Source organism: Muntiacus reevesi, chromosome 10 (genome assembly GCF_963930625.1).
Source record: "Muntiacus reevesi chromosome 10, mMunRee1.1, whole genome shotgun sequence".
Taxonomy (NCBI): Eukaryota; Metazoa; Chordata; class Mammalia; order Artiodactyla; family Cervidae; genus Muntiacus; species Muntiacus reevesi.
In genome coordinates this window covers 44,061,568-44,074,808 of record NC_089258.1, presented here as the reverse complement: position 1 = coordinate 44,074,808, position 13,241 = coordinate 44,061,568, and the positions used below count along the sequence as shown (strand labels likewise).

The following is a 13,241-nucleotide window of genomic DNA, read 5'->3' as shown; positions in this document are numbered from 1 at the left end:
CAGTGAGGAACTCCCTTTTCCAGAAGGCTAACACATATTGATAATTTATAATGGAAGGGAACCACCTATCACTTTTATCTCATGAGAAGTCAGATATTGTGGACTCAGATGTTATTCCCTCCTCTTTCTGTTCCCATTACCTTCTCCTTAGAACCCTTACCTAAGATTGTGCAAGGAATCAAAGAGTTACAAGATTTCATAGATATGTGTAATCATACCTTGAGAGAACATTCAGTTGCTACCACCATTGCTGTGAATAAGTTAATGAGTATAGGAGCTGATGTGCAAAAACATATTTCTCATTAAAAAAAAAATCTAACCATGTTCTAAACAAACTTCCCTATAAGCAGTAAATTTGCTCAAATTTTCAGCTAAGATATAATTGATCGGACAAAACCAAAACAGAGACAGGTCTATGAACTTTTTTGAAAAATTATAGTTAGTAATATAATCTATCCATAATCATAAGTTTAAAAAATGAAGATCTTATTTTTCTAGAATACTCAGGATTTTACACTGGAAGGCACAGTATAAACAATGCCTTGTCATGTACGAATGAGACCCCATTAAACATAACCTCCAGTCAAGACACTATTTATGATAAAAGTAGAGAAAATCCCAGTGGATTACACTCTTCTAATCATCACAGAAGAGTCCATTAGGATTCATTTTTGTTCTGTTAGAAAATACACAAGGAAGCGTCAGAAGCCTCTGTTTCATACCCAACAAGAGTATCCCAGACGCAGACAGACATGAGACAACTGATTCTAGAAATGAATAAACTCTAGTAAAACCCTGTGCACAAATGAACCAGCAACTCTACCTTTTCCTCAGGACTTGAGTCTCTGAATAAAATGCTGGAAATTAGAAGCACAGGAGAGTGACTGAGACGCAGACCTGCAGGATAACACTCCATGTCAATTATTCTCTGTTTAAATTTAAAACAACAAAGTTCCAAAGGATTTTTTTTCAGGCTTTTCCCTTCATCATGTTTCCTTAAAAGCAATGAAAACTACCTTAATTACAACTGCCAGCCACATATGTCTGCCCGACAATAAGAAACCACATAGTCATAGCATCTCCCACTCTAAGACACGCATACTGTTGTTTTATTCACGAAGATCCTCAAGGTTTTAAGAACATAACAACTGGCCAGTCCCACCCTGAAAGCAAGGAAAGCCTCGGCTGCAAAGAGACTCTAAATCCATTCCATGCTAACCAACAATGGTGGTTTGCCTTAATAAATATCATCCACAAAAGAAACAACTGAAATTAATATTAATATATTCAACTTTATAAGACAACTGGCTTCCCTTAAAATTCAAGGCAACAATCATCTATTTCCTTTATCAAATAAAAACAGATCTATGAGTTCTGGTCATAACTCACTATAGTACTGAATCATTCTTTTTTTTCTTTTTTCTTTTTTGCTTGTTTCGGTCAATATATGAAATAGCTACCTTAAAAAATCAAGATATCTAGTTATGCAATCATATTTCTCAGTTTTGCACAGATATAGAACCAATAATCTCAAATCAGAAAAACAAATGCACTTACCTGTGTTCCTGTCTGGTAAGATACAGCAATGCTTCTGCAGAATGCCGGGCAAAACCTGTTTCAGAACAAATAAATAAAAGACATGTGGTTATCATTCAGGTAAAGAAAGGCATCTAATCAACCATTGCAAGTGTTTTTCTAATAAGGTCGTTTGATGCTGCATAGTCATCATGCCCAGAACGATCTAACAAATTAAACAGTACTGAAAAATTCTGATGACATACATTTTTCATCAAAAAGGTTAATCAGGTAAGTGTGCTGATTATATATGCTGCTCCTAGGATGGTAATGCAGTTCTGTTTAATGTATGTCCCTAATGGGTCCTCCAAGTGCCTTGAAAGCTGCACTCAGGGCGCTCCTACACTAAGCCAAATGGCCCACCAATTTTGTGATGGCTTTTAAAATATGACATGCAATTAGAGCCTGAAAATGGAGGGTGTTGGGATGGTATCTTGAGTCTATCTTCTAGGATCTAAGCTGAGAAGGCTTTATCACGAATGAGTCACAAGAAAATGTGAAAGAAGAACCTGTGTTTACTTGCACAGTTTGGTAGTAAAAGGTGCAGGAAATACCTTATTTGATAAGCAAAAGGAAGCTTAAAGTCATGCAAAGGCTTTCCCAAGAGGCTACAGCAACATAAGGCAACTACAAAGCACAGACGCAAACAGAACTTGCGACTGAAGAGATCTCTCTGGGAAATTTATGATTATTCTTTCTCAACTCAATTAGGGCAAAAGCTGAACTTCTGTCTTAAATCATCCACCAACGAGGCTGCAACCATTCCTGAACCCTCCTCCCTGATTACAAACCCTCAGCATCCTCAGCCAAGAAGCAAGCACCACCCTCTCTGAGCAAGTCATTCAGCCAGTGGAGGGGGACCAGCGGTGCTCCAAAGACTGAGCACTGCCCTCAACCAGCTCAGGGTCCAGCTGAGCAAACAACAGACTTGAGCAGACATTATCAATGTTTGCAGCAGTTTTCCTTTGGAATAATGGCTCCCTTCCCATCCACACCTTTATAATGCCTTAAAGTTGGGGCAATTCTGCACACGATACAGCCCACATGCAGGATGAAAACGCACATGATCATGAGAAAGTTCTGCCAGGTTCTGCAGTTAAAGTCACTTGACCACAGAAGCCTCTCGTGTTCCTTCTGCCTATGAACACCCAGAAGGGAAAGTGCTAGCCTGATCCATCAAAACATCCACCTAATGGGTGTCCCTGTGTGCATCTCTGTCTCAGGGGACAGCTGAAAGCACTGTTGCCAGGCCACTCTTCTAAGGAATTACTGCCAACAGATAAGCCACAGAAAAGTGCAGAAGAGGATGCCAGGGGATTCCTGGTGCCTGTCCTCAGGGCCAAACTGATATCATTGACTTTTCCCAGGAATACATCTTGAAGAAGTGGACATAGTACCCAAAGATTAGGTCACAGCCCGTGACCTGCCACCACAGCCACATGACGACAATGCTGTCTCCATGAGAGCTGATGGAGTGACACTTGGGGGCTTTGGAGGGGGGTGCACGGTAAACAGGAGGCGCACGTGGGGCAGGCAGGACGCTGACTCACACTGTGGGGAGACGAAGGGGGACACAGGTGCTAAGGTGGTTGACTAGTCAGCATTCACTAGCCCAGTACTAACTAGTCTGGCCCTAACCAGGACAGCACACCAGCCCAGCGCTAACTAGCCAAGCATTACCTGAAAGTACTGGTTGCTTGGTCATGTCTGACTTTTGTGTGACCCCATGGACTGTGGCCTGCCAGGAACCTCTGTCTATGGGATTCTCCAGGCAAGAATATTGGAGTGGCAAGAATCCCATTTCAGTATTCTATCCCAATGAGGGAATCTCCCATGCCCTTCTCCAGGGGATCTTCCTAACACAGGGACCAAATCTAGGTCTCTGGCATTGCAGGCAGACTCTTCACTGTATGGACCACCAGGGAAGCCCTCAGTACAGTTCAGTTGCTCAGTTGTGTCTGACTCTTTGTGACCTCAAGGACTGAAGCACCCCAGGCTTCCCTGTCCATCACCAATTTCCGGAGCCTGCTCAAATTCATGTCCATCGAGTCAGTGACGCCACCCAACTATCTTGTCCTCTGTCATCCCTTTCTCCTCCTGCCTTCAATCTTTCCCAGCATCAGCGTCTTTCCCAATGAGTTAGCTCTTCACATCAGGAGGCCAAAGTATTGGAGTCTCAGCTTCAGAATAAGTCCTTCCAAAGAATATTCAGGACTGATCCTTTAGGATTGACTGGCTTGATATCCCTGCAGTCTATCATATCAGGGGGCCAAAGTATTGGAGTCTCAGCTTCAGAATAAGTCCTTCCAAAGAATATTCAGGACTGATCCTTTAGGATTGACCGGCTTGATATCCTTGCAGTCTATCACATCAGGGGGCCAAAGTATTGGAGTCTCAGCTTCAGAATAAGTCCTTCCAAAGAATATTCAGGACTGATCCTTTAGGACTGACTGGTTTGATATCCTTGCAGTCCAAGGGATTCTCAAGAGTTTTCTTCAACACCACAGCTCAAAAGCATCAATTCTTTGGTGTTCAGCTTTCTTTACGGTCCAACTCTCAGATTTGTACATGACTACTGGAAAAACCACAGCTTTGACTATACGGACCTTTGCTGCCAAAGTAACATCTCTGCTTTTTAATATGCTGCCTAGGTTTGTCATAGCTTTTCTTCCAAGGAGCAAGTGTCTTTTAATTTCATGGCTGCAGTCAACATCTGCAGTGATTTTGGAGTCCAGGAAAATAAAGTGTCTCACTGTTTCCCCATCAATTTGCCATGAAGTGATGGTACCAGATGCCATGATCTTAGTTTTTTGAATGCTAAGTTTTAAAGCCAGCTTTTTCACTCTCCTCTTTCACCTTCATCAAAAAGCTTTTTAGTTCTTCTTTGTTTTCTGCCATAAGAGTGGTGTCATCTGCATATCTGAGGTTATTGATATTTCTCCCAGCAATCTTGATTCCAGCTTGTGCTTCATCCAGCCCAGCATTTCACATGATACATTCTGCATATAAGCTAAATAAGCAGGGTGACAATACACAGCCTTGATGAACTCCTTTCCCAGTTTGGAACCAGTCTGTTGTTCATGTCCAATTCTACCTGCTGCTTCTTGACCTGCATACATGGAGACAGGTTAGGTGGCCTGGTTTTCCCATCTCTTGAAGAATTTTCCAGTTTGTTGTGATCCACACAATCAAAGGCTTTAACATAGTCAGTGAAGCAGAAGTAGATGTTTTCATGGAATTCTCTTGCTTTTTCTATGATCCAACAGATGGTGGCAACTTGATCTTTGGTTCCCCTGCCTTTTCTAAATCCAGCCTGAACATCTGGAAGTTCTCAGTTCACGTACTGTTGGTTCACATACCAGTCCCATCACTTCATGGCAAATAGACAGGGAAACAATGGAAACAATGACAGTGACTAGGGAAGCCCTAGTCCAGTACCTTCAGCCCAGCACTAACCAACCCACCACAAACTAGGTCAGCACTGACTAGCCAAGCATGCCTAGCCCAGCACTAACCACTCCAGCCTATCTAGTCCAGCACTATGCAGCCCAACACTACCCACTCCAGCACTAACCAGGCCAGCACTACCCAGGCCAGCACTACCCAGGCCAGCACTACCCAGGCCAGCACTAACCAACCCACCACAAACTAGGTCAGCACTAACCAGCCAAGCATGCCTAGCCCAGCACTACCCACTCCAGTCCATCTAGTCCAGCACTAACCAGCCCAACACTACCCACTCCAGCACTAACCAGGCCAGCACTACGCAGGCCAGCACTAACCAGCCAGCACTACCCAGGCCAGCACTAACCAGGCCAGCACTAACCAACTAGCCCCACAGCAGCTTCCATAGGGTAGCACCAGCTGAGTGCAAGGTCAGGGCACTTCCCAGTCTTCAGCGAACCACTGTCCAAAACAGGGGCATCTGGGACGCCCTCCGGTGACCTCTGCACCCTCAGGACTCTGGTCAGAAGTGCCATCTTTTTTCCTCGATGCCCTTTCTTCAGGGGTTCAGCCTCCGAGGCCCAGCCCCACTCCGCTCCCCAACCCAGGCAGACCGTGCTCAGCCCAACCTGTGCGTCCGCCTCTGCTCAGAGGCGCCCTTGTGATCTGCTCTGTGCAGAAGTGACTGTGACTTTTACACACAACTTGACCAAGTCTGAAACGCCCATATTAAATGTCCTCTCCAGGTGTTTCTGGGTGAAGTCAGCTTGACTTGGTGGACTCAGAAAAGCAGGTCACCCTCTCCAGTATGGGAGCCTCCTCCAATTCCAGAGGGCCTGGACCCAAGAGGAGGTGGTGGGAATCTGTGGCCCCAGGACCACCCCTCCTTGTCCTCATGGGGAGTCCAGCTCAGTGGGAGCTCCCATGGGCACCTTCTATCGGAGCCTCTATTTTTTGGTGGAGGCAAACAGAAAGTGACTCTCGTTACAAGGTCACCCTGAGGCCTCCCTCTTCCTGGCAGTGAGAATCTGAACATGAATCCCTCCCTCTAAATGGAGCTCAGAACCAGCCTCCCACAGCCACAGTGTGTGATGGGGTCTCCAGAATTTAGAAGAATGTCCCCCCTGACAGCCTAACTTCAAGCCTCATGCTGTCAAACATTCAATTCTGAATGTAAAGCACAGAACATCCTTTATTATCAAGTCCTGCGGCTGCAGAGGGGAAGCCGCATGTAGGAGTTCCAAACACACATTCACATGCACAAACACACACACACATGCACTTTGTCTAAATTACTGTCCCCGTTAGAATTGGAAAATGACCGAGGGACTGGTTAAAACTCTGTGGTCCAGTGGTCAAGATGCTGTGCTTCCACTGCAGGGGGCACGGGTTAGATCCCTGGTCAGGGAACAAGGATCCCACACACCGCAAGGTACAGCCAGAAAAAAAGAAAAAGTAATTGCTGAAAATGACCAGGATTCCATTCTTATCAAAGAGAGCATTTAACTTTTTACAGAACATTCATCTGAGTCTAAAAATAGCAGGAATTGGCACAGAATGAGTTTGGACTGACTGTTTCACAGCCCTAGCGTCACATTAGCTTTTTCTACATTTCAGAAACTGTTAGCTGAGGAGGTTAAGAACTAATTAAGAACTTATATTCACAAAAACAGACTTAAAAAGGCATGACAATTTAAATGATGAGAAGAAACACCATTTCTAACTTTTAAACGTGCTTCCCTGGTGGCTAACAGATGCTCAATTTAAGATCCTGTATCCTGACCACTAGTGGGCCGTCTATCTTGATGTGGGCTCATCTAGCTCCAGAGAATTCATTTCATAGAAGTAAAAGGAACTGGAGGTCACTGATATTTTTAAATGCTCTGGGAGATTCAAACAGTTCCATTGTGCTTGTGAAACTAATGGTAATTGCTTTCTTTGAAAATCCAGAATGTTCAACATTCGACGTTACAAAATAAGTAACTCACGCTTATCTGTCTCCTTCCTGCCCCTCCCTGAGAGCGTGTGAGCTGGAACCTGAGGTCTCCCTCTTAGGACCCTGCCCCATCCACTCTGCTCAGGGGTACCCAACTAGGAATGCAAAGGTCAGGTCTCCCCCTGAATCCTCCTGTGTGTGGGTGTCTCCCCGGCCATCCTCCGTGGGCCCTGGATGGACACCCGATGACCCACACGCCCTGAGCCGAACGCCTCCTCCTCCCGGGACTTCAGAGCCCCATCGCTGCCTCCATGCTGTCACCCCAGACGTCCAGTGGGGATGCAGAATCAGCGTGATGGGCTCTTCCCAACCACACCTGTGCCTGCAGACCTCAAGTGTCTGCACGCCCGCCTCCACCTGCTCGGTGAGAACACAGGCCCCCCACTCCACCGCTGGGCCCATGGCTGCATCCTGCCCCCAGAGCCGTGGGTGGCACATGGGGTGGGGGTCCCGAATCTGTTGAAATGATTACAGATTAACACACGTGAAAGTTAGTCTTAAGTATTTTTGTAGATCCTATGGCCTTTTAACAAATAAAAGCTCTGTGTTAGACAAAGAAGAGGGACCTGTGTGTCTGGGATGTGGGGTCTTTGACACCCAGTGGCTGAGGGTGACCTCTGTGGTCCCTGCATGATCCTGAGACGAACCCCAAGGGCTATGTGTAAGAGGCAGGAACAGGGACCAAGAACACGTGAGGTCACCACAATCTAACGGTGGGGCTGTGCGCCTGCCCCTCACCATCTGAGTAAGCCCCCTGAGGTTCTGTGAGGCCCCCTGTGTTGCCCCAGTTCAAAGGTGCTGAACCTGAGGGTCCAAAGGCTCAGGGAGGCTGAGCTCAGGCCCCACTGATGGTGCAGAGCACGCCTGCCAGGGAGCTGAGCTCAGGGGGGATGATTCCCCCTCGAAGTCCACGACCAGCACACTCCCAGAATCTCAGTAACACACAAAGTACAGCTGCTGCTGAGTAACAGACAGTCCCTGCATATCCCACTCACTTGTCTGTCGGGACTGCGGCACACAAAGGGCCCCCACAACTCAGCGAGGCTGCCGAGGCCCGGGATGGACGCCCAGGGCGCCAGCACAAGGCGAGCTGTCACCACGCGCCTTGAGGACACAGAGCGCAGGCCCTCGGCCTCCCTGCACTGGGGAGGGCCGCCCACCTGGGTCAGTGGTCAGGGGGTGAGAGCCACCCTGACCTCGGCCTCACCTTGACCTCTGCTGCACCTTCAAAGTCGTCAGGTCACGGGAACGCAGACTCTCTTGGGAGGCTGGAACCTTCATCAGCTGCCCCAGACAAGGGTGCAGCAGCCAGCAGGGCAGTCCTGGGCCAAAGGGAGGGAGATCCTGAGGGAGGCTGGACCCAGAGCTGGCTGGCGCCTGGCACAGGGTAGGCTCCCGCACCGTCCAGCGCAGGCAGAGTAGTCCCAAAGGTCACAGACACAGACCACAGGGCCCTGGGCTCCATCAGTAAACCGTAGCCTCCTCCTGCTGGACTGGCCTCCACTCAGGAGGGCTGCTGTCCCCAGGCTCCAGGAATCCCTGCGGGGCCCCTGGGGCTGGCTTTGCATCTATCCTCTCCTTTCACAACACATCTTTCCTACTTTTCTACTGTTGACAAGGATGCATACTGGTCCCATCTATTTAATTAAATGCAATTAAATTTATTTTCAGCATAAAAAAATTCAAGTGTGCAGCCATGTGTAACTGGGATAAATTACAAGTGCACATTCATTTAATCAACGGCCTTGGCTGGGTCAAGAGGCACAAAAGCATCTTTCAGGACTGTTCCAGACAGAGATAAATACTGTGTGGTCGGGTTCTTCAGGGAAGCAGACCCGCTGGGTAACAAGATGTATACACAGTGTGCACATGTGTACATACATGTCAGTATATGAACATATAACGTATGTCTACCAGCTTCTGCAATCCCGTGGCTGAATCCTCATAATAAACCCACTGTTCTCCTGCTGCGAATGGCACAGCATGAACATGGTGACAAGGCTCTGAGTTCCTGCTCTTGGTACTTTGGGTTCATTTCTCGACCATACAGCAGTTCTATTCTTAATTTTTACTGCAGTATAGTTGCTTTACAACATTGTGTTAGCTTCTACCGCACAGCAAAATACATCAGTCATATGTATAAATATATTCCCTTCCCTTTTGGGTTTCCTTCCCATTTAAGGCTTTCCAGGTGGTGCTAGTGGTAAAGAATCCACTTGCCAATGCAGAACACATAGGAGACACAGGTTCAATCCCTGGGTCAGGAAGATGCCCTGGAGGAGGAAATGACAATCCACTCCAGTATTCTTGCCTGGGAAACCCCATGGACAGAGGAGCCTGGTGGGCTCTACTCTGTAGAATCACAAAGTTGGACATGACTGAGCACGCACACAGACAGGTTTATAAGGGAGCTTATCTGCAACAGAGACACTGCAGGAAAGAACTGCAAGGACAGCAAGGGGCTACGGCGGGGTGGAGGGAGCCGGGAGACGGGACGACACACACAGGCGGTTGACACCATGTACAGGGCAGACTGGTGGGAGGGCGCCGTACAGCACAGGGAGCTCTGTCTGTGCTCTGGGGAAGTGTGATTCTTCATCTGCTCCCACAGCGGCTGCACCGGCTGACCTCCCACACCAGCACACGAGGGTCCTGTTGCTCCACGTCCGCAGCAGCGCCTGCCAGTTTCCGGTTTTCTGACAGTGGCCTCCTCTCTCAAAGGCTCACGGATGCCCTTTCACATGATGGCACCACGCGGCCAGCTCAGAGTTTCAGAAGTTTCCCCCCTCCCCCAGTCTGGCCCCTCGCAGAACCGCTGGGATTCTTCCCATCCTTCGCCAGCCCTGAGGTTGACCGTGGGCATGATGCTCCTTGACCCAAGATGTGTTTTATGACTCCCTCTGTGAAAGGCCCCTCTGTCCCACATCCAGTTCCATCACGGGGAGCCTCCTCTGCCTCACTCTTTTAGCTCAGGGATTAACCAGGTCAGACACAAACTCCCTCTGGAATCCTAGATAGGAGTTGTTCAGACAGTACCTCTATCCATATGAAAACTGAAACATTAAAATAATAAACTTCAGTTTTTTAACACATGAGCAAGCCAGTTTTCATCAGTATGGACCCTGTAAGCCCCCAGGTATATTTTGGGTTTTCTGAGGGAAAACTGACCAATTAGATTATAATATGTTTAACGCATAAACATGATGCGTTGATACACGTGTACACTGTGAGATGATCGCCATCAAGTTCATGAACACGCCCCTCAGCTCACAGAGGTGACTCTTGCATTTATGTGCATGTGAATGTGTTGATAACGTATGGGACCTACTGTCAGCATCTTTAAAGGACGCAACACAATACTGCTAACTGCAGTCACCACGCTGTACGGTTGGGTCCCCCAGACTTGTACTCGTCTTACAGCTGGAAGTTCATGCCCTCTGATCAAGGCCTCACATCACCCCTTCCCCAGCCTCAGGTAATCACTATTCTACTCTCAGCTTCAATGACATAAGCATATGTGTGTGTTTGTTTCTACGTAAAAGTTGTACCACACAGCATTTATCTCTGTCTGGCTCATTTCACTTAGAAAAGCATCCACCAGGTTCATCCATGTCATCAAAAATGGCAGGACGTCCCCAACCTCACATCTTCCTTATCCATTCATCTGTCTTCAAACACTTAAGACTATTTCTATGTCTTGGTTCCTGTGACTAAAGCAATGAGTATGCAGAGAAGATCCCTCCTTCAAGCTACTGATGTCATTTCCTTTGGATGCACACCCAGAAATAGGGTGGCTGGACCATATGGTGGTTCTATATTTAATTTTTTGAGGAACCTCCATACTGGATGTACGAATTTATATTTTCACCAAGAGTGTACCAGAGTTTCCTTTTCTCCAACAAATGAACTGATTAAACAATAAGCAAAAAAACATGAACAGACATTTTTCCAAAGAAGACATGCAGGTGGCCAAAGGCACATGAGAAGATCCTCAAGACTGCTAATCATCAGGGCAACGCAAATCACACCACAATGTGGTGTCACCTCACACCTGTCAGAATGGCCATCATCAAAAAGACAAGAAGAAACTAGTGCTGTTGAGGACACAGAGAAACACATCCCTTCAAGCCACCATCAGCCAGCACACCATCCATCCGGGATTCCATGCACCTTCAGTCACAAGATTAAGAGTGGGTCCTGAGCCTGGTTAATAACAACTGTCTGCTGAAGACTCCAGAATTAAAAGATAAGACTCCTCCCCTCCACCCTCTAACTACAAATCCTAACATGTTTTCCTGGAAATGCAGGCTCCCCCTCTGTCCAGCAGCTTCGAGAGCCCTGCAAGCCACTACCTTACATGCCCCCATGAGACCCCAGTCCACCTCTGTCCCTCTCCCAGCAAGTGCAGAGTGAGCCTCAGGGGCTCCAGAACTTCACAGCCCCAACGAGAGGTCCCTTGACCTCTGTGACATCAGAGGTGCATCCCATGTGCCTGACTCTGCACCCCCAATGTGTCCTCAACTCCATGTTCTCCTAAAAGGATCTGTGTCCACTGATTTCCCATCTCTGCCCACAAATTCAATCTGCCCCCACCACTGAGTTTTTCACAGGAGCATTTAAACATACTCAGGTCTCTCCATCATTAAAGATGAGACTGACTGCCAGCATGACAGTACAAAACCCCACTCCCTGCTCCCCAGGGAAGGTGGTGAAGATTATAGCAAAACAAAACAAAACAAAACCATTTCAGCCTCTGGAAGTAGTCCTAAGGACAAACAGATAGTGAAGAAAATCTCCAGAAAGTCTACAGAAATTTGGGGAAAAGATGACAGTTGGTGGTACTAGAATCTAGTTTGCTCCCTCTCACCCCGTGCCTCTAGCTCAGGTCAACGAGGCCAGGACTGCACTAGGACGGCAGGCAGACCAGGCTCCCTCCTGTACCTCTCCCAGACCCAGCCAGGGCTTTCCCCCAGGAGAGAAGGGCTTCCAGCCTCACCCCCTGCCCTGGCTGCCAGCTGAGCACATGGGGACTTGGGCCCTGCCATTCCCTAGGCCCACGCATGGCACCTGGGCTTTACCCAGTGGGCAGTGGGCTGAGATCAGGGGCCCCTGACTGCCCTGCCTGCTGCTACGTGCTGGATGCACGCAGGGACCCTGTGCTGCTGTTCAGATCCTGGGGTAGGGAGTTGTGCTGCTGGGAGAGAAGTGCCTTTGTCCCAACCCCTGGCTCCAGAGTCCCACCTCAGAGATTCTGTCTGGGGCAGAAGGAAAGGATAACTTCCAGGCTCTTCTCCCCAAACCTGACTTCTTCTACACAGAACAGAAAGAAGCCTTTCATCCTGAGGGCACTTTTGGGAGCAGGGGCCTACAGTGAAAGGCCATCCCACACAAGCTAAGCTGTCGTGACTACTTTACAGGGGAGAATCGGGAACAGGAAGCGGGGAGGAACCCACGTGGGGTCCAAACAAAGATCAGAGCCTTGGAGACTTTTCCCTCAAAGGAGCCAAAATCTGACTGATTCATTCTTAGAGCAATTCATGCCCCAGAGCACAGTTTAAAACAATAGAGAAATCTTCCCACAAGAAAAGAGTCATGGAGTTTAACAGATGGAGGTAGGCAGGAAAAAGGAGGGGATGCCTGCCAACCACCACCACCCTCACCCCAATCAGGGCGATGTGGGCACACCCAGAGCTGTACATCCTTGAGGAACAGCGCCTGACATTCAACCTGGAAGGTGGAGACAGATGTCACTAAAATAATCCAGCCAGACATTAAACAAATAAACAAACAAACAACAAGCCTGGAGGGAGGGGGCTGGTGCTGATAGTTGCTATTGATACATCATTAAAATGTAGCTTTCAGTAAGTTCCAGAACGTGCAAAGAAACAGGAAAGTACGAGCCATACATCCAAACAAAAGCAAGCAACAGAAACCACCTAAACAGGGACCAGTGAACAGACCTATCAGAAGAACACTTCAAAGTAGCCAGTATAAACCTGCTCACAGAACTGACGAAAACCATGATTACAGAAGTAAAGTAAGAGGACAATGTTGATAAACAGATATTAATACAGGGACAGAAATTATTCACAGAAATGGAAAATTTGGTGTCAAAAGTAGAATAGCTAAAATGGAAACTCACTTAAAGGGCTCAACAGTAGATCTGCACTAAGAGAAGAAAGAATGAATGAACCTGAAAATAGACTGATAGAGGTTATGCTGAAGA

At 47.6% G+C, this 13,241-nt stretch overlaps 1 protein-coding gene across 1 annotated transcript in view; it reads right to left on the bottom strand.

Annotated features, from left to right (window-relative positions):
• The window catches only part of DLGAP2 (DLG associated protein 2), a gene marked incomplete at its 5' end in the record, with an annotated part of 450,426 nt that extends 448,802 nt beyond the window's left edge, over positions 1-1,624 (bottom strand). Inside the window, one exon of the mRNA XM_065946643.1 lies at positions 1,558-1,624. Coding sequence (XP_065802715.1) covers positions 1,558-1,624 — 67 coding nt within the window. The remainder of the gene's footprint in view (positions 1-1,557) is intronic.
• Between the last annotated feature and the right edge of the window lie 11,617 nt (positions 1,625-13,241).